Source organism: Martes martes, assembly GCF_963455335.1.
Source record: "Martes martes genome assembly, chromosome: 4".
Lineage (NCBI taxonomy): Eukaryota > Metazoa > Chordata > Mammalia > Carnivora > Mustelidae > Martes > Martes martes.
The window spans coordinates 168,238,257-168,257,002 of record NC_137891.1 but is presented as its reverse complement, the minus strand read 5'-3'; the positions used below and the strand labels follow the sequence as shown (position 1 = coordinate 168,257,002).

Genomic DNA, 18,746 nt, shown 5'->3' with positions numbered 1-18,746 from the left:
ATAGTAGAAAATATTTTATAACTCAGAGCTCAGTAATTTTATTTAAGTCTGGCATTTACTGATTACATTATAATAAATTGCTTCTGCTCCAAAGAATCCTGTGCTATATACAGACTCATTAAAAAGCAATGGAATTTCCCAAAGTCACTCTTGTAGGGGTAAAATGTAAAACAAGTAAAATAAAAGGGCTACTTCTCTGTCTCAAAACAAGGGTAGAGAAGGGAAGGGGCTCTCTGGTTTTGTGCTGTACAGGTTTCTATGTGTAGGTTATTTCTAGTAATAACCAAGTGGGCAAACAGAAGCGTTTGTTGTAAACTCTTTCTAGAGCTGCATCCAGGAAAGAAACATGATATAGTGGAATGATGATGAGAGGTTTTAGAGTTAGACATAAATCAGAAAGAGTCCTAGTTCTGCTGCAAACTAGTACATGACCTTGAGCAGACTCCGCTTCTTCTACCCTCAGCTTACTGTCAGATAGAGGGGATGACGCCTATGTCTCAGAAATGATGGAATGATTTAAATACTGGCTTATTTGTAAAGAGCCATATTAATGTCTGGTCTATAGTAGAAACTCAGTATATGGTAGCTACTTGTAGTTACTGTTTTGTTTTTTTTTTAAGATTTTATTTATTTATTTGACAGACAGAGATCACAAGTAGGCAGAGAGGCAGGCAGAGAGAGAGGAGGAAGCAGGTTCCCTGCCGAGTGAGGCTTGATCCTAGGACCCTGAGATCATGACCTGAGCCGAAAGCAGAGGCTTTAACTCCTCTGAGCCACCCAGGCACCCCGTTTGAGGAGACATTTTTAAAACTTAAATCATATGCTTGTTTGCACTGTCCCACTGGATAGCCATTAAGTTACATATGGTTATTTAAATGTAAATGAAAATTAAATAAATTTAATCCAATTCTTCAGTTACACTAACAACATTTTTTTTTTTTTAAAGATTTTATTTATTTATTTGACAGATCACAAGCAGGCAGAGAGGCAGGCAGAGAGAGAAGGGAGGAAGCAGGCTCCCTGCTGAGCAGAGAGCCCGATGCGGGGCTCGATCCCAGGACGCTGGGATCATGACCTGAGCCGAAGGCAGCAGCTTTAACCCACTGAGCCACCCAGGTGCCCCTACACTAACAACATTTTAAGTGCTCAATAGCCACAGATCTAAATATTAGTCAACAGTACAGACATAAATTTATAGAACTTGTCCATCATTGCATTCTTTTGGACATTAGTATGCTAGATGGAATGTGAACTTCCCAGATACAGAAAAAAATAACACACAGACTTTATTTTTTTAAAGATGTATTTCCTTATTTGAGAGAGAGAGCCTGAACACAGGGAGGGGCAGAGGGAGAGGAACAGTGAGAATCTCAGGCACACTCGGTGCTGAGTTTAGAGCCCAACGTGAGGCATGATCCCACAACCCCGGGATCGTGACCTGAGCCAAAATCAAGTCAGATGTTTAGCCAACTGGGCCACCCAGGCACCCCAAACATAGTCTTTATCTTTGATGGTATCTTTTATGGTACAGAGGGTGAGCCAAAATGTAAGCAAATCTAACAAAATGACCAAATGTTGTGGGAACACAAAAGAGTAATTAACCCTGCCTCTCGTGGTAGGGAACATTTTAGCGAACATGTGGTGTGTAAGCTGAACTGAAGAAGGACCAGGATGGAATATGGCGTATCTTGGTCTTTCTGTTTCCTCTCTAGAACAAGTGTATCCCATGAAACTGTTAGCTAAAATGCATCAGGTGGGTAGTTTTGTTCTGTTCTGATGCTGTCATCCTGCGTTTCTCGGGTAATGCGGCTTTTTTGGCAAAATATTTGTTTTTGCTGGACTCTATAGAGACTTGGTGAATAGTTGGAAAAGCTTAGGTGAAGTCAGAGTTCAAAGTTAAAGAGGTTCAGGTAAGGAAAAAATATTTGGAGGCAAGAGCACAGAATTTTTTTTAAGATTTCTTTGAGAGAGAGAGAAAGAGAGCATGAGTGGAGGGAGGGGCAGAGGCAGAGAGCATATCAAGCAGAATCCCTGCTGAGTGCAGAGCCCGATGCTGGGCTTGATCCCATGACCCCAAGATCGAGATTTGAGCCGAAACCAAGAGTTGGATGCTCAACCAGGTGCCCCAGGAGCATAGAGATTTCAACAAACATTTTAAAGTTTTACTTTATTTTATTTTATTTTTAAAAAGATTTTATTAGTTTGTTTGGCAGAGAGAGAGAGAGAGAGAGAGAGCGTACAAACAGGGAGAGTAGCAGGCAAAGGGAGAACCAGGCTCCTTGCTGAGCAGGGAGCCCATGTGGGACCGGTCTCAGGACTCTGGGATCATGATCTGAGCCGAAGGCAGACGCTTAACGACTGAGCCCCCTAGGCATCCCTCAGCAACATTTATTGATGCTGTTGCTTGCCAAGCTTTGGGCTAAGGTGTGAGGAAACAAACATAAGTAAGATACTGCAGAAAGGGCTCACAATCTAGAGAAGAAACATTAATGTATCAGGCAATAACGGGCTAGGACTTTATTTAGGCAATATGTGCTAGGACTGCTGTGTGTATAGTCTACAATTTGAGTTTGAAAAAAAGAGTGATCCAGAGTGACATTCTTCTGTCAAACATTTCTGAGTACCTACTCTGTGCAGGTACCATGTGTTATGGTAAAGGTCAAAGAAAGAGACATCTGGGGTGTTTAGGCTCTGCTGCTGGCAGGAGTGTAATTGGTAAACATTATAAAAAACTGGCTGGCAGTGCTTGCTACCTCTGATGCTCTACAACCCAGTATAGTGTTCCACTCCTACAGGGAATGAGGCATTTCCCAACAGAAATGCGTATCTATATCTGTCACTGAAAGATATGCTAGAAAGTTCATAGAAGAAGTACTGTTCATAGTAGAAGCTACTCAGGTACCCTTCAACAGCAGAATACTTTATGGCAATGAGAATCAGTTATCTACAACTGCACACGGCAATATGGATGGATCTCACAAATGAGTGAAAGAAGCCAGACACAGAAGGGTCCACACTGTATGATTCCATTTACACAATTTGCAAAAACCAATACAATTAATCTATGCTGTTAGAAACCAGCATAATGATTACCCTTGGAGGGGCCTTGGAGGTGCTGGCAATGTTCTGTTTCCTTATCGGAGTGAGGGTTTCCTGGGTATATTCAAATTGTGAAAACCAATGATAGAGGAATGTGAACAAAGAGATGAATTCTGGCTGAGGAGAAGGAGAAGACTTGATAGAAGGAAAGGTGGTAACTAAGCTGAGCCTTGAAATGTTTGGGGGTGGTGAGGTGGGAGGAAAGAGGGGAAGCAGCATTTCGGAGAGAGGGAACTATGAGCAAGGGCATTGAACCATCTGGCGAAGGTCAACTAGTCCTGTTTGGTGGGCACATCTCATGCAAGTAAAGTTGGGGCTGGAGAAGCAGGTTAGAGACGAACCATGGAAGGCCTCAAGTACCAAAGTAAGGAATTTAAACTTGATGTTCTAGGAAGTCTTTGAAGGTCTTTTAAACCCGGGGGTGACTGTGTCAGGGTTACTGGGGGCTTAGCGAGGTAATTATATCTTCATCCTCTGCATTGGTGAGCTGAAGGCATCTCATTCATAATTATTAATTCAGAGCCTGTCCTGAATGAAAAAAAAATATATGTTTCATGTTGTTGCTTTCCCCACTTGTCTCCCCATGCAGGATGCTTTTCCTTCTTTCTCCCTTCTACCTGCCAAAGACAGAACAAAAACCCAGCATACAGCATTACTTTCTGGTATCTCTGGCCTCATCTCTTAAGAGGGCCAATAGTCAGTATCCTTTTCGTTATAGGCAAGAAGAGAGGCGGCGGCGGTCCTTCCAGGATTACACTGGGCAGAAGATCACCCTCGAGGCTGTCCTGAACACCACCTGCAAGAAGTGTGGCTGTAAAGGTAAGGTGAAGCCTCTGCCGAGCCAGCCCTTCCTCCTTGTGATGGACCCTTACTAGGTGGGGGAGGCCGCCTGGTTTGGGTGTGCCTCACCCTGCTTTTTAGTCAGTGATGGCCTCACCTGCTCGTGCTGTTAATCCTCCGAGACTCTTACCAGAGTTCATGCCCTTTCTGTGTCCTCTTCTGAATACTGGCCCTGCCGGATACTCTACTGTCCACCCCACCCCCATCCGTGGTTGATGGCCTGTGTGGGCAAGATCCCCATGTACTGTAACCGAAGGGGGGAGAGTGTTGGATTATGGTTAGCACTGTAAATTTTTATCTCCAAGGACCATTACTATTCTGCAGCAAAAATGAAGTGATTTGGAAATATATTGCTCAAGGATCCAAGTTGACCCTTTCTTGCTCTTCCTTGTTTCAGACTTTGAATACAGTCTCCTTTTAGTACTAAAGAACACAGGCTAGCTGCTCGCTCAGGTTTCCTCTGGTCTTACTCAGGTGATCGAGAGCGCTCTCCGCCTGACTTCTCTTGTCAGAGCTATCATGAGAGGGATTGCCAGCGTCTCATTTTCAGAGTGACCTCAATTTGTCACCACTTCTCCCTTGCCTTCTATTTACCTGGCTCTCTTGATTTTTGTACAACAGTTGGTAGCGGATTTGTGCCCTGATTGGTGTGGGAGTTAAGCCCCTACTTACCATTAATGTAAAGGGAGGAAGGAAGAAAAAATGGAAAGAATACCTCCTTAGGGGAATTGTGTAAACATTCCAGATATTTGAAAAACTATGCTGTATTCCCCTTCCAGGCACCATCTAGCTTCTGGATTCAGAGTTGCAAAGCAGTTTACGCATAGCTTTTTGATGATCTCATGGGATCATCTGTGCCCCTGAAATAGGGTCTACACAGGCTTGGATAAAATCAGCTCTGTAGTAGCTGTTAAACGGCCGCTTGATAGCACTGAAGGTTCAGGGAGGGTGGGTCCTCTTACCTTCAGCTTAACGTCTAAGCAGAGAAGAATAATGAGAGATGTAATTTGGCTTAGTTAGCAAAGGTCAGGCCCTAGGTGGTTGGTTTTGGTGCAGCAGGAACAGCATAGAGCAGGGAGGCATGAGACCGGAGTAAGTTTGAGCTCTGCTGCTCTTTTTGTGACCTTGAGCTACTTCTCTACTCTGGGTCTTTAGATCTGCACATGCAGTGCTGGATTTGATGATCTCTAAGGCCCTTGCCAAACTTGACAGTCTGAGTGTTGAGTGCCCCAGGTGACTGCCTGTCTCCCAGTTGTGTTAGCTTGGATGTGAATGCCACCTTCCTGCCAGCTGCCTAAGAGCTCTCTTCCTGTAGGGCTTGGCCTGCCACTCGGCTCCCTCTGCTAAGCATTCTGCTCTTTGGAGCAGCCTTTCAATGTCAGGAATAAGCTCCAAGCAGATCTTTAAAAATTACTAAGCCCCATTGCTAATGGAAGGCAGCACAAGCCTGCTTCCTCTGCCATTTCCAAAGCAGTGCCAATGTCTCCCACAGCTCTAGGACCAGCTGCTGGTCTGGCTCTGGTTGAGTGGGCAATGCCATCTTGAGGTGACAGAAAATCTGCTCAGAATCCAGCAGCTGCTCTGAATGAACTCAGTAATACTTCTTCAACCAACCAGCCCCTTTCAGGAGCCTCTGGGGAAGCTCCACCTGCCAAGAGGAGAGGCTGCTTCTCCCCTCCCTACCTTTTCTACCTCTCTTCTGCAGGCCACTTCGCAAAGGATTGTTTTATGCAACCAGGAGGGACCAAATATTCTCTGATACCTGATGAGGAAGAGGAGAAGGAAGAGGCAAAGTCAGCAGAGTTTGAGAAGCCTGACCCCACGAGGAATTCTTCTAGAAAAAGAAAGAAGGTGAGTGCTGTCTTGCTTTTATTTATCATATTTTTTAGGGTTTTAAAATAAAAATGTACTAAAAAAATAGAATAAAAATGTACTTTTTGCAGAAATTTTAGAAGTCCTGAAAAACATAAAAAATATTAGGATCTCCTGTAATCTTTCCATCCAAAGAGACTTACAGTATATTTGGCACATTCCAATCTTTTTGCTTGGTAATGATGATAGATAGCTACATCTACATTTAAACACAAAATTATGGTTGTACGAGGTCTAGTTTATATTATACTTTTTTCATTATACGTATCAAAATAATTTTCTAATATTTTTAAGTGTTCAAAAACTTGATTTAAGAACAACATACAATATTCTGCCCTAAGACTGTATGATGGTTTATTTAATAATTTTTCTATTGTTGGATGTTTTTATTACTTCCACCCGAAGTCTTTGGCCATATCTCTTACTGTTTTCTTTGGATAAATCCCTAAGTAAGATTACTGTGTTAGGGCTTTAAGGCTCTTGATACATTTTATCAAATTGTCTTTCCAGAAAGTACTTCTCTGTGCCCAGTGGTGGATGAGAGTGCCTGTCTCACAGTTCTGTCTCTTATATACTGATTACAGCAGAACAGTTCATAAAACAGACATTATTATGGTGCTGAAAAAGACAGGGCATTTGTTGCATGCCGCCCGGAAAAAAACTGTGCTGTAGTTTGGTCAGGAAATAGTTGTTCTCATATTGTGTATTATCTTTCTAATTGTGTCCAGCTATTGGGTTTTTGTTTCATTTTGTTTTTTAAAAGCTTCAGCAATCTTTTGTTGAGTGGTCTTTTTGTTCCAGGTAGTGCAACCCTAGGAATTAAAAAACTATGATCAGGTCCTTGTCGTCAGTGGGCATTCCCTACAAATTAAGCATTACTTCATTTTATAGGGGAGGAAAAGGCTCTTTGTACCATTGTAAGAACTAGCTAAGTATATGAATAATAGTTTCTTGATCTGTATATTCTCTCCCTGGTGATCACATCCCTCGTAAGACTTTAACTGCCTTGATGACTCCCACATCCCTAACTAGTATCCCACAGGTACCTCAGACTTTGGCTTAGAGTCCATCAGACCCAGGTTTGAGGCCCTCTGTGTTATAGACCACCTGTGTAACTTTGGGCCCTCCTTAATTTTCAAAGGAGAATTGTTGTGGTTTTTGATGACAGTGTTCCTTGTGAGGGCATGCCCAGCTCCCCAAGATACATAGAAAACACTGACAAGTTAAGTCCTTAATTAATGTTGGCTGTCATGACTACCGTTCTGTCTTCTTCAGCCCTCCTCCCTACACACACACCCCCACACCCACCCACTGTAAAAACAACACCATCCTTCTATCTTGTATTACTTGTTTCTATCCTTCTATCTCGTATTACTTATTTTAATGACAGTAATAACCTGCTGGAAGGAAACCAGCATGTCATTTGTTTTCTTCTCCTTTCCCTCCCATATCTGTTCAGTCACCGAGTCCTGTTAGTGGCGCCGTCTAAGTGTTCTTTTCTTTTCCTTCCCGTTCCTTCTACCGCGTGCTGCACTCTCTCCTGTCTCTCACTCACAGACTGTTGAACTAGCCGAGGGACATTTTATGTGTCTTTCACCTCTTAGTTCCAAGTTCCCAGGAGTTGGGTCTAGGCATCTGATTTTTTTTTTTTTTTAAAGCATCTTTATCTCACTGCTTGATTCTCTTCAGTATTATGACTTTTTTGCTCTCTGCTTTAACTCTGAATGTTGGGGTACTCCAAGGCTGTCTTGTTACTCCCTTCTGTTCTCTGACCACCTCCTCTCTGGGTCATCTCATCCCGTCCTATGGTTTTGAATACTACTTACATGGTAATAATACCCAGATTAAGTATTTGTATCATTATTTTTATCCAGATCTGTAATTCCATCCCTGACTTTCTTTGGCACTTCAGATTTAGAACTCCATCTGCCTACTTGACATCTTCATCTAATTGTCAAGTTTGCATCAGGCTTAACACACCCCGCAGCTCTTTAATTTTTCTATCCAAAGCTGCTCCTTCCACATTTTGCCCTATCTCAGTGAATAGATCACCATTCTCTGAGTTGCTCAAGCCAAAATCTATAGACTTTGTATTTGGTGTTACTGTTGTTTTCTTTAAATTGTGGTAAAATATCCATAACATAAATTTTACCATCTTAACCACTTAAAAATTTTCTAAGTTTTATTTATTGAAGTAATCTCTATACCCAACATGGGGCTCAAACTCACGGCCCCAGGATCAAGAGTTATGTGCTCTTCCAATAGAGCCTGCCAGGTGCCCCCCATCTTTCTTTCTTTCTTTCTTTATTTCTTTCTTTGTTTTTTCTTTGTTTCTTTCTTTCTCTCACAGAGAGAGAGAGAGATCACAAGTAGGCAGAGAGGCAGGCAGAGAGAGAGGAGGAAGCAGACTCCCTGCTAAGCAGAGAGCCTGATGCAGGGCTCGATCCCAGGACACTGAGATCATGACCTGAGCCGAAGGCAAATGCTTAACCCACTGAGCCACCCAGGTGCCCACCCATTCTTATTTTTAAAGATTTATTTATTTTATTTTAGAGAGAGAGCACGTGCACATGTGTGCATGTGTGGGAGGGGCAGAGGAAGAAAAATCTCAAGCAGACTCCCTGCTGAGCTAGGAGCTCTATGCAGAGGCTTGATCTCACCACCCTGCGATTGTGACCTGAGCCAAAATCGAGTCAATACTTAACCGACTGAGCCACCCAGGCATCCACCATCTTAACCATTTTTTTAAAAAGATTTATTTACTTATCTTAGAGAGAGAGCATGGGTGGGAGGGGCTGAGAGAGAGAATCGCAGCGCAGAGCCCCACATGGGGCTTAATATCACGACTCTGAGATCACGACCTGAACGGAAACTGAGAGTTGGCACTGAACTGACTGCACCACCCAGGCACCCGTAACTGTTTTTACCTGTGCAGTTCTTTGGCATTAAGTAAATTCACATTGTTGTGTGGTCATAACCACCGTCCACCTCCAGAACTCTTCGTTTTGCAAAACAAACTGTGCCCATTAAACACTGACTCCTAATTCTTTCTCCCTGGCACCTGGGAACCACCATTCTACCATCAAGTGAGAAAAGGAGGTGAACATGAAAAAGAACACAGGCCTTTATTTGGGGTCTCAGAATTGCAATTACTAGATCACAGATTTGTGTCACTCATTTACAGAAAGCCAAGGGTTTTTCTGAGAGAGAAGGAAAGACGTAATTACACGATATAGCTGAAGAAGAGAAGAACAGACCCTGCTAGTTTGGTGCTGACCAGCTGAGCCACTTCTCATGCCTGTCTTCTTGATTATTTTATCAGTGCTATCAAGTAGAACTGTCATTGGTATGTAATAATTACCTTCCCTGTCCTCACATGATCAAATACCAGCTGGTCTGTTGGAGTGTTACGAGCGGCTGCTTATACAGCAATTGCTGCTTCTGTCCCCGTTCAAGAGTCCATCAATTTGGAAAGGAAAATAGAGCTTCAAAATGGAGTCTCTTACATCCAGAAATTTTAGACAATTCCACATGACTTTCTGTCTCTATGATTTAGACTACCTAGGTATCTCCTATAAGTGGAATAACACAGTATTTGTCTTCTTCTTTTTTTTTTTTTTTTAAGATTTTACTTATTTGTCAGAGAGGTAGAGCACAAGCAGGGGGAGCAGCAGGCAGAGGGAGAAGCAGGCTCCCCACTGAGCAAGGAGCCGGATGCGGATTTGATCCCAGGACCCTGGGATCATGACCCAAGCTGAAGGCAGACACTTAACCAACTGAGCTACCAGGCATCCCAGTATTTGTTTTTTTATGACTGGCTTATTTGACTTAGTAAACTATCCTGAGGATATATAGCATGGGTCATTTTCCTTCCCTTTTAAGACTAAATAGTATTTCATTATGTGTACACACTACAGTTTGCTTATCCATTCATTTGTTGTTGGCCGTTGGGTTGCTCCCACCTTTTGGCTCTTGTGAATAATGTTGCTATGAACATAGTGGTGTCAAATATTTCTTCAAGACCTGCTCTCAGTTCCTTTGGGTATATACCAGGAATTGGAGTTTCAGGATTATGTGGTAATTCTGTTCTGACTTTTAATTTTGTTTTCTTTTTTTGAGGAACCACTGGACTGTGTTTCATAGTGACTGCATCATTCCTACCAGTAGTGCACAGGGTTCCATTAGGGAGTAGTGTTTGCTAATTGTCATTTAGGTAAAAGTAGGTGATGGTGTTGTTCAGTTGTTCAGTTCTATGTCTTTCTCATTTTAAAAAAAATTTCCAAGCGAGCGTTGTTAAGATATCCAGTCACACCACATGTCTTCCTATATAAAATCCTTCAGTGATTTTCCACAGTACTTAAAATAAAATCCAAACTGCCTCCTGTGAAAACAAACTGTCTAAACCTACCAGCTTCTGCTTTTAGTAGGCAGTAAATTATATTTAGCCAAAGCATTGTTTTTTTTTTTTTTAATATATTTATTTTTATAGTTACCTTCCACTTAAAGCATGGGATTCAGGCTTTCTATTTATAGTTGTTGTTATAAAGTTTCCCTTTTAGTAAAGCTTTTTTGTTTTTGCTTAAAGTGGAAATAAATCAAATTTTAAGAACAATTTTAAGGGGTGGGGCGCCTGGGTGGCTCAGTGGGATAAGCCTCTGCCCTAGGCTCAGGTTGTGATCTCAGGGTCCTGGGATCGAGCCCCGCATAGGGCTCTCTGCTCAGCAGGGAGTCTACTCCCTGCACCCCCCTCCCCCCCCGCCTGCCTCTCTGCCTACTTGTGATCTCTCTCTCTGTCAAATTAAAAAAAAAAAAAATTTAAGGGGTACCTGGGTGGCTTGGTCAGTTAAGCGTCCAAGTCTTGATTTCAGCTCAGGTCATTGTCTCAGGGTTGTGGGATTGAGCCATGAGTTGGGCTCCTCACTCAGTAGAGATCGAGATTCTCTCTCTACCTATCCGCCCCCACCCCCATGCGTGGTCTCTTTCTCTCTCTCCCTCAAAACAAATTCATAAATCTTAAAAAAAATTGTTTTAAGTAAAAAATTAGCAGTTTGTAAACACATGGGGTAAAAACTGTGGCAATGGGGTGCCTGGGTGGCTTAGTGGGTTAAAGCCTCTGCCTTTGGCTCAGGTCATGATCTCAGGGTCCTGGGATCGAGCCCTGCATCAGGCTCTCTGCTTATCGGGGAGCCTGGTTCCTCCACTCTCTCTCTCTGCCTGCCTGTCTGCCTACTTGTGATTTCTGTCTAATAAATAAATAAAATCTTTTAAAAAAAATTTAAGGGGCGCCTGGATGGCTCAGTGGGTTAAGCCTCTGCCTTCGGCTCAGGTCATGATCTCAGGGTCCAGGGATCGAGTCCCGCATCGGGCTCTCTGCTCCGCGGGGAGCCTGCTTCCTCCTCTCTCTCTCTGCCTGCCTCTCTGCCTACTTGTGATCTCTGTCGGTCAAATAAATAAATAAAATCTTAAAAAAAAAATTTTAAAAACTGGCAATATTATAGGAATGGCACTTGGAAAACACCGATTTTGAGCAGTGGGGATATTATTTTAGTTTGATACTATTCTCCTGTGAACCAAAGAAATAGAAATTTATAAACCCTACCTACTTCAGGCACTGCCTTCCAGAGGCAAACCTTCAGCATTGCCAGACTTAGCTCAGCTCCCCCACAGAGGCAACAACCCCAGACCCATACTGCTGGCAGGATTGCTTATTTTTGAACACAGGGCTTAGACATACCTTTATTTTTCATGCTGTTGTTCTAGAGCCTTTTTCATAGAGGTCTGAGGACTGATTTAAAGAGGGAAAAGAGACGTTTCGACTATTTATAACCTCATTATTGAAATGTACAACAAAAGAGAGGCAACCCATAACCTCACTACTTTACCAGGGTCTATACTGTTGGGGCACGTTTTTTCTACCAACTGTTTTCAGATGCACATTTTACCTAGATACGGTAAAGATATATATACCGTTTTGTTTCCTCCCTTTTTACCTTGTCATGAGCATCTTTCCATGTTTGCCACACAGTCTTGTAGTGCTTATTTGCAGTGTGATCTAGTATCACGTCAGGTGGATGTGGAGGGGTTAGGGGAGGCAGTGGAGAGTGGCACTTCAGAACCCAGGCCGTGAGACACATTGCCTGGGTTCTGATCTCAGCCACCTCCTTACTGTGGAACTTAGTGTAATTACTAACTTCTCTGAATCTGTTTCCCTGTTTGTAAAATGGGAGTAATAAGCATCTACTTCATAAGGTTGTTAGGATGAGGTGATGCATGTGAAAATCTGAGCACCATGGTGGCATACAGCACAGCCTGGCACGTGTCAGCTACGAGTGGCTGGTGCTTAAAAACGGGCTTTGTGATCAGAGACTGGGTAAGTAGACACTAGATTCAAGTAGTTCATTATATATTCTAGATACCAATTCTCAATTAGATGTGTGACTTCCTGCAACTATTTTCTTCCGTTCTGTGAATTGCCTTACTCTGTTGATAGTGTCCCGTTTTTATTCCAGATTTACATTTTTATTTTTAATTTTATTTTTAGATTTTATTTATTTATTCGTGAGAGACAGAGAGAGAGAGAGGCAGAGGGAGAAGCAGGCTCCCCGCTGAACAGGGAGCCCAATGTGGGACTCGATCCCAGGACCCCAGGGTCATGACCTGAGCCAAAGGCAGACACTTAACCATCTGAGCCACCCAGCTGCCCCCAGATTTACATTTTTGTTTTTTATTATTTTATTTTTTTTTCTTTTAAGATTTTATTTATTTGACAGAGAGAGATCACAAGTAGGCAGAGAGGCAGGAAGAGAGAGAGGGGGAAGCAGTCTCCCTGCTGAGCAGAGAGCCCAATGTGGGGCTCGATCCCAGGACCCTGAGATCGTGACCTGAGCCGAAAGCAGAGGCTTTAACCCACTGAGCCACCCAGGTGCCCCCAGATTTATATTTTTAAAAAACACACCTAAAACTTACCATATTAGCCACTTTTAAGTGTATGGCTTTTCACGGTGGTGTGAAGTACATTCTTATAATAATGTGTTTTTTTTTTTTTTTTAAGATTTTATTTATTTGACAGAGATCACAAGTAGGCAGAGAGGCAGGCAGAGAGAGAGAGAGGAAGGGAAGCAGACTCCCTGCTGAGCAGAGAGCCCAGTGTGGGGCTCCATCCCAGGACCTGGGATCACAACCTGAGCCAAAGGCAGAGGCTTTAACCCACTGAGCCACCCAGGCATCCCTGTAATTATGTGTTTTGATGCACAAAAATTTTAATCTTGGGGCACCTGGGTGGCTCAGTTGGTTAAGCGACTGCCTTCGGCTCAGGTCATAATCCTGGAGTCCTGGGATCGAGTCCCGCATCGGGCTCCCTGCTCGGCGGGGAGTCTCCTTCTCCCTCTGACCCTCTCCCCTCTCATGCTCTCTCACTCTCTCTCTCCTCTCTCAAGTAAATAAATAAAATCTTAAAAAAAATTTTTTTTAATCTTGTTGAAGTCCAACTTATCAACTTTTTCCTTTTGTTTCACATAATTTTGGTGTCATACTCAAGAAACCATTGTTAAATCCTGTCATGAAGCTTCCCCCCTCTGTTTTCTTCTAAGAATTTTATAGTTTTAACTTCTGTATTTAGGTCTTTGATCCATTTTAAGGGGTTTTTTCATATATGGTGTGACTCCAACTTTTTTTTTTTTTTTTGGGCATGTGGATCTTTCCAGTTTTCCCAGCACCAGTTTTTCAAAAGAACTGTCCTTTCCATACTGACTGGTTTTAGCATCATTGTTAAAAATCATTTAACCATATACGTAAGGTTTTAGTTCTGGCTGACTACTCTATTCCATTGGTAGGTACATCTCTCTGTATGCTCTGCCACACTATTTTGATTACTCTAACTTTGTAGGAAGTTTTGGAATTGGGAAAGGTCAGTCCCCTAACTTTGTTCTTCTTTTTCAAGATTATTTTGACTGTTTGTGGACCCTTGAGATTCCAGATGAAGTTTAGGATGGATTTTTTTGATTTTTGCAAAAAATATTATTGGGATTTTGATAGGATTGCATCAGATCTGTAGATTGCTTTGTATGGTATTGGGATATTAACCATATTAAGTCTCCCAGTCCACGAACGTGGATATTTTTCTATTTATTTGCGTTATTCTTAATTTCTTTCAGCAGCGTTTTGCAGTGTTCTGTGTACAAGTCTTTTTGCCTCCTTGGTTAAGTTTATTCTTTTTTAATGCTATTGTCACTGAATTGTTCTCTTTATTTCCTGTTTGGATTGCACATTGTTAATGTATAGAAAGAAATACACACACACACACACAAATATATGTATATATACAAATGTATGTGTGTATATATATAGTTAATGTATAGAAATGCAACTGATTTTGGGGTGTTGATTTTGTATCCTGCAACTTTGCTGAATTCACTTAGCAGTTTTAACAGTTGTTTTATGGAATCTTTAGGATTTTCTGCATTTAAGATCATGTCTGCAAACAGGTGATTTGACTTTTTAATAGAGCTGGGTATTTAACAGCTATTCTATTTATATGTTCCAAGGATTGTTCTTTCTCTTTCAGCCTTTTAGTGAGTAAACAATATATGTCAGATTCCTAAAGCGGTTCTGTGGATATTTCACTTCTGTGGGTCTTTGGTTAAGTTGGTTTGCACTGTTTAATACATATGGTACAATGAGTTATTGCTTTGTTTCTAAAGCTGCTCTGAAATATGTATTTCATTTCACCAAAACAATTATTAAGGATCTACTAGGTATGAGGCTCTTATATGAGCTGCTTAGTCAACCTGTTATCTTACCCCCCATCACTCTTCACTTAGTAGAGGAATGGTCTGATGAACCATGCAGTAATAATCGTCATACCTTATTATTTATTATTATTATTATATAAAGTGCCTTTGTGTATTTGAACTTCTAACTCATGAGTTGTCTTCGATTAAAAAGTGATCTAGGGAGTTGAAATGTTTAAAAGTTCCCCCTTGTTCCCCTCTGCCCCCCCCATTTCTACCAGGGTCTCATCTAGCATCATTGTCTGTTCACCTCATTGTTAATCCCTTCATGATCGTTGATGCCTTGTATTTGTTTAGTGCTGATTGTTTGTAAAATATCATCATGTTTTTTATTTCGTTTTATCCTTATACACCCCTATGAAGTAGCCAGACTAAGTGTTACTCTTCCATTTTACATATTAGGAAAATGGAGAGGAATGTCTCACCCGAAGCTACACAACTACCAGAGATAGAGTCAAAATGAGAACCCAGGCCTTCAGATTGCTAGCCCTGTGTTCTTTTTTCTCTACTGCACGTCAGCCATTAGCTCACAGTGCCCCAGTTATTTACTCAACAGATGTGTATTGAGTACTTCAGCATGTCTGTTGTGCACTGGTAGGTGCTTGACTTATCAGGACTCACAAGGTTCAGTTTTACTCTGTTGTCAGCTACCCTTAGCAACTGTTTGATATTATCTGTTGATCTATTTCTTTTTTTCCCCTATGGATCTGTTTCTGTTCACAACCATAAATCAAGATTCTAGGCCTCCTGTTTCCTTTTACCCTCTAAATCTTTTTTTATTTAATAATTTTTAAAATTTCCTTAAGTAATCTCTAAGACCAATGTTGGGCTCAAACTCATGACTCTGAGATCAAGAGGTACATGCTCCTCTGACTGAGCCAGACAGGGACCCCTACCCTTTAAATCTTTGATTCCAATAGGAGATTGACTTTCCTTACCAGAGGAAACTCCTACTGGAAATGCATGTTTTGGGTTTGTGAGAGTGGGAGATTCAGACACCTGTTCCAGCACTGGTTGGCTCTGGGAACCACCTGTGGAACTGAGTAGGTTCATCTGAAGGGAAATGCCTTCAGCAGTCCATGTTGCCGAATAAATTAGTGGGTAGCAAGCGTGCCCAGTGTGTGGAAGCCTATGTGATGGGCAAGTCACATGAATTAAAGATTGTATACAACACCTACACTCAAGCAACTAAAAGCATAAGGAGAAAGATGAGCACCCAGGGTGTTTCTGGGAGCAGAGGACAGACACCCACTCCAAGGGTTTTATTGGATCACATAGAAATCCAGCAGCAGGAAATCAAGTGTGGTTGGGCCACTCAGAACTGGAACCAGAAAGTCAGAAATGGGCTATTGAGTTTTCACCTCTGCTTCTTTACTAGACTGCTTCGTTGTCCCACTTTTTTTTTTGCAGTCTGGTGAAGAGAATATCTAAGGTAAAGGAGAAGGTACTAGGCATGTTGGGAAACCAGGAAATGGCCCCAGATAAAGAAAGGATGTCACCTGTTCCACATAATGCCTAGCACTGCATTGCCAGCTACCTTTGAATAGGCAGCATCCATAAGCTCTGCCATCTGTAGCTCCTTAGTTCCTTCACTCAGTGAGACCTGCCGTCAGTTGGGAGAGTAACAGAGACTGAGTCCTGTTACTGCTGGAAGGTAATAATGAAGGGAACAGGGGTAGGAGCATGGGATCCTTGTAGCCCTGAGGCCCCCACCTTTTTTAATCAAACATACACGTAGTGAATGCACATGTTGTCCACATACCGAGTATACATTGGTTTGGTCCTATATACCCATTAAGTACCGTGACAATTTTTGTCCAAGTGTCTGAAAATTGTAAGTCATTTTTTGGGGCATAATTAGAACAAGAGAAAACTATGTGTTGAAAGTGGAAATGGGCTATGAAGTGGTCGGCAAAACACAAATAGAGATTTTTGTAGTGAAGCCCTGGATGATCTCTCCATGAATCTATGGCCTATACTTTGCTGGCTTCTTTCTTTCACTTATCATATGCCATCACGGATTTTTCTGAATCAGTGCTCTAAGAAAGCATGTGCACTGAGGATCAGGCTGCCTATAATTATAGTGAAATTTAGCTGTACTTGATCCAGAATATAATTTTCTTCTTCTGATGTGGCTACTGTATTCACTCTCTGCTCTACTGTATATAAAAGAACAGATCAAGGAATGTAATCCCTTGGCTGCAGTACTGGCTTTTTCCTCTTGTCCGGAGAACTTCTTCAGGCCTATTTGAGATAGAGAGGTTGCCAATCCTGGGCCCGTTCTGATAGAACACAGGGTTGTCCAGGGTGGTCTGCTCAAAAGCCTTGCGTGATTCCCATTCTATGCAATAAAGTCTGAGTTCCTTGAAGATTCTTCACAATCCCAGCACCATCTCTGACTAGTTCCTTCCCACACACAACTGTTCTTTAACCTCCTTTGTTAAAAGCGTCTATGTGCCAAGCTCTGTTCTAGTCACTGCAGGTACAGTAGTGAACAAAACAGGTAGAGTCCCTACCTTCATGGCACTTACACTCTAACAGGGATCACAATGAACTGGTAAACAAATATAAAATAAGACTAATATGCCAAGTAGTGAAAAGTGCTATGGAGAAAAATTAATTTGATGATGAAAGATAGGGAGTGCTGGAATGGGGGTAGTAGGGAGAGGCTGCTCACCATCGTAGATAGAGTGGTGAGGGCAGTCCTTTCTCAGAGTGTCATTGGCTGGATGTTTGGAGAAAGAGAGGAAGCAAGCTCCTCTGATAAGTGGAAAGAGAGTATTTCACCAAGGGTAATAGCCAGATGTTGGGAATGAGCGTGGTATCTTTCAGTAACAGTAAGGAGGTCGGAGTAGGTGGAGTGAAGCGAGGGAGAGGAGAGGAAGTTAGGGGAAACTGGATCATGGAGGGCCTTCTCGGAGAATATGAGGATTGCAGCTGTCCTGTTAGGGGGAAATGGATATCGTTAGAAGTCTGACCAGGGGGACGATGTGATCTGGCTTCCCTTTTAGGAGAATGAGTCTGGCTTCTGTGTGGAAACTGGGCAGTCAGAAGGCAAGGTGGAAGCAGCAGGCTAGTTGGCAGACAATATTAATAATTCCAGTAAGAGATGGTGTGCTGGAGGTAGCGAGGAGGGCGTTGAAGTGGGGATCGTTTTCAAGACAAAGCTGACAGAATTTGTTGAGGGATTGGATGTAAGGTAGGAAAGGGAACAGTTGAGGATAACTCCACAAAGTTTTTGGACTGAGTAAACTGGAAGATTTGCGTTGCGAGGAGAAGGGATGCAGAAGTAAGTAGGGCTGTGGGGAGCATTTGGTCTTTAGTTTGAGGTGCTACCTATGAAGACCGGAGGGGAGCGGAGGTGGGAGGGGGTAGGGGGCCTGTCATATCCACGTGCACCTACCCAGGGGAGGCAGCTGGATGTGTAGTTTGGAGTTCAGAGGAGAGGCCCACGTAATTTAGGAGTCAGTACATACAGATGGTATTTAAGTAAATATCTGAGGTCACCTGAAGAGTAAATACAGGGAGAGGGCAGGGCTTTGAGGAGTTGAGCCCCAGCGTGTCCCACCTTTTAGAGTTAGGACTCCAACTGGAGGTGGGGACAGACTAGCAAAGGAGACTGAAACGGAACCACCCGGGAAGTTAGCAGAGAAGTAAGAAAATGTGGTGGAAGTTAGGGAGGAGTGTGTTCTAAGGCAGATGGACTGTCGAGGTACGACTGATTAATCAAGTAAATGAGAACCACGGATTTGGCCCTGTGGAGGTCATTGGTAACTTGGACAAGAACCGTTTCAGTAGCGATGGGGTGACAGTGTGGTTAAGGTTGTTCAGGAGGTTTTTTTCAATGGGAACTATTACCGCATATTTGTTTATTGGGGGGGATGAGTCGGTGAAGGAGGGGGAGATGATACAGGAGAGGGGGGATGATCCTCAGATCCAGGGCTTTGAGTACAAGAGAAGGGATGGATCTGGTGCATAGTAAATAGCTACGCAGGATGTGGTTTGTCGCCTGTGGTGGCTTGTCGCTCTTTGAAAGGTATTTCAAGTGTTTGCCTCTTTCTGTCTTCCACCTAGCTGGAAGGCCCCCACTTCCTTCCCCCACTTCCTTCTTCCGTCAGCACTACCGCCACCATTCCACCAGCCAAG

General features: G+C 42.6%; 1 protein-coding gene across 1 annotated transcript in view; it reads left to right on the top strand.

The window, feature by feature from the left end:
• Positions 1-18,746, top strand: part of ZCCHC17 (zinc finger CCHC-type containing 17) — a 54,645-nt gene that overhangs the window by 30,811 nt on the left and 5,088 nt on the right. The window contains exons 6-7 of the mRNA XM_080803137.1: positions 3,818-3,918; positions 5,645-5,790. Of these exons, the coding sequence (XP_080659263.1) occupies positions 3,818-3,918; positions 5,645-5,790 (247 nt within the window). The remainder of the gene's footprint in view (positions 1-3,817; positions 3,919-5,644; positions 5,791-18,746) is intronic.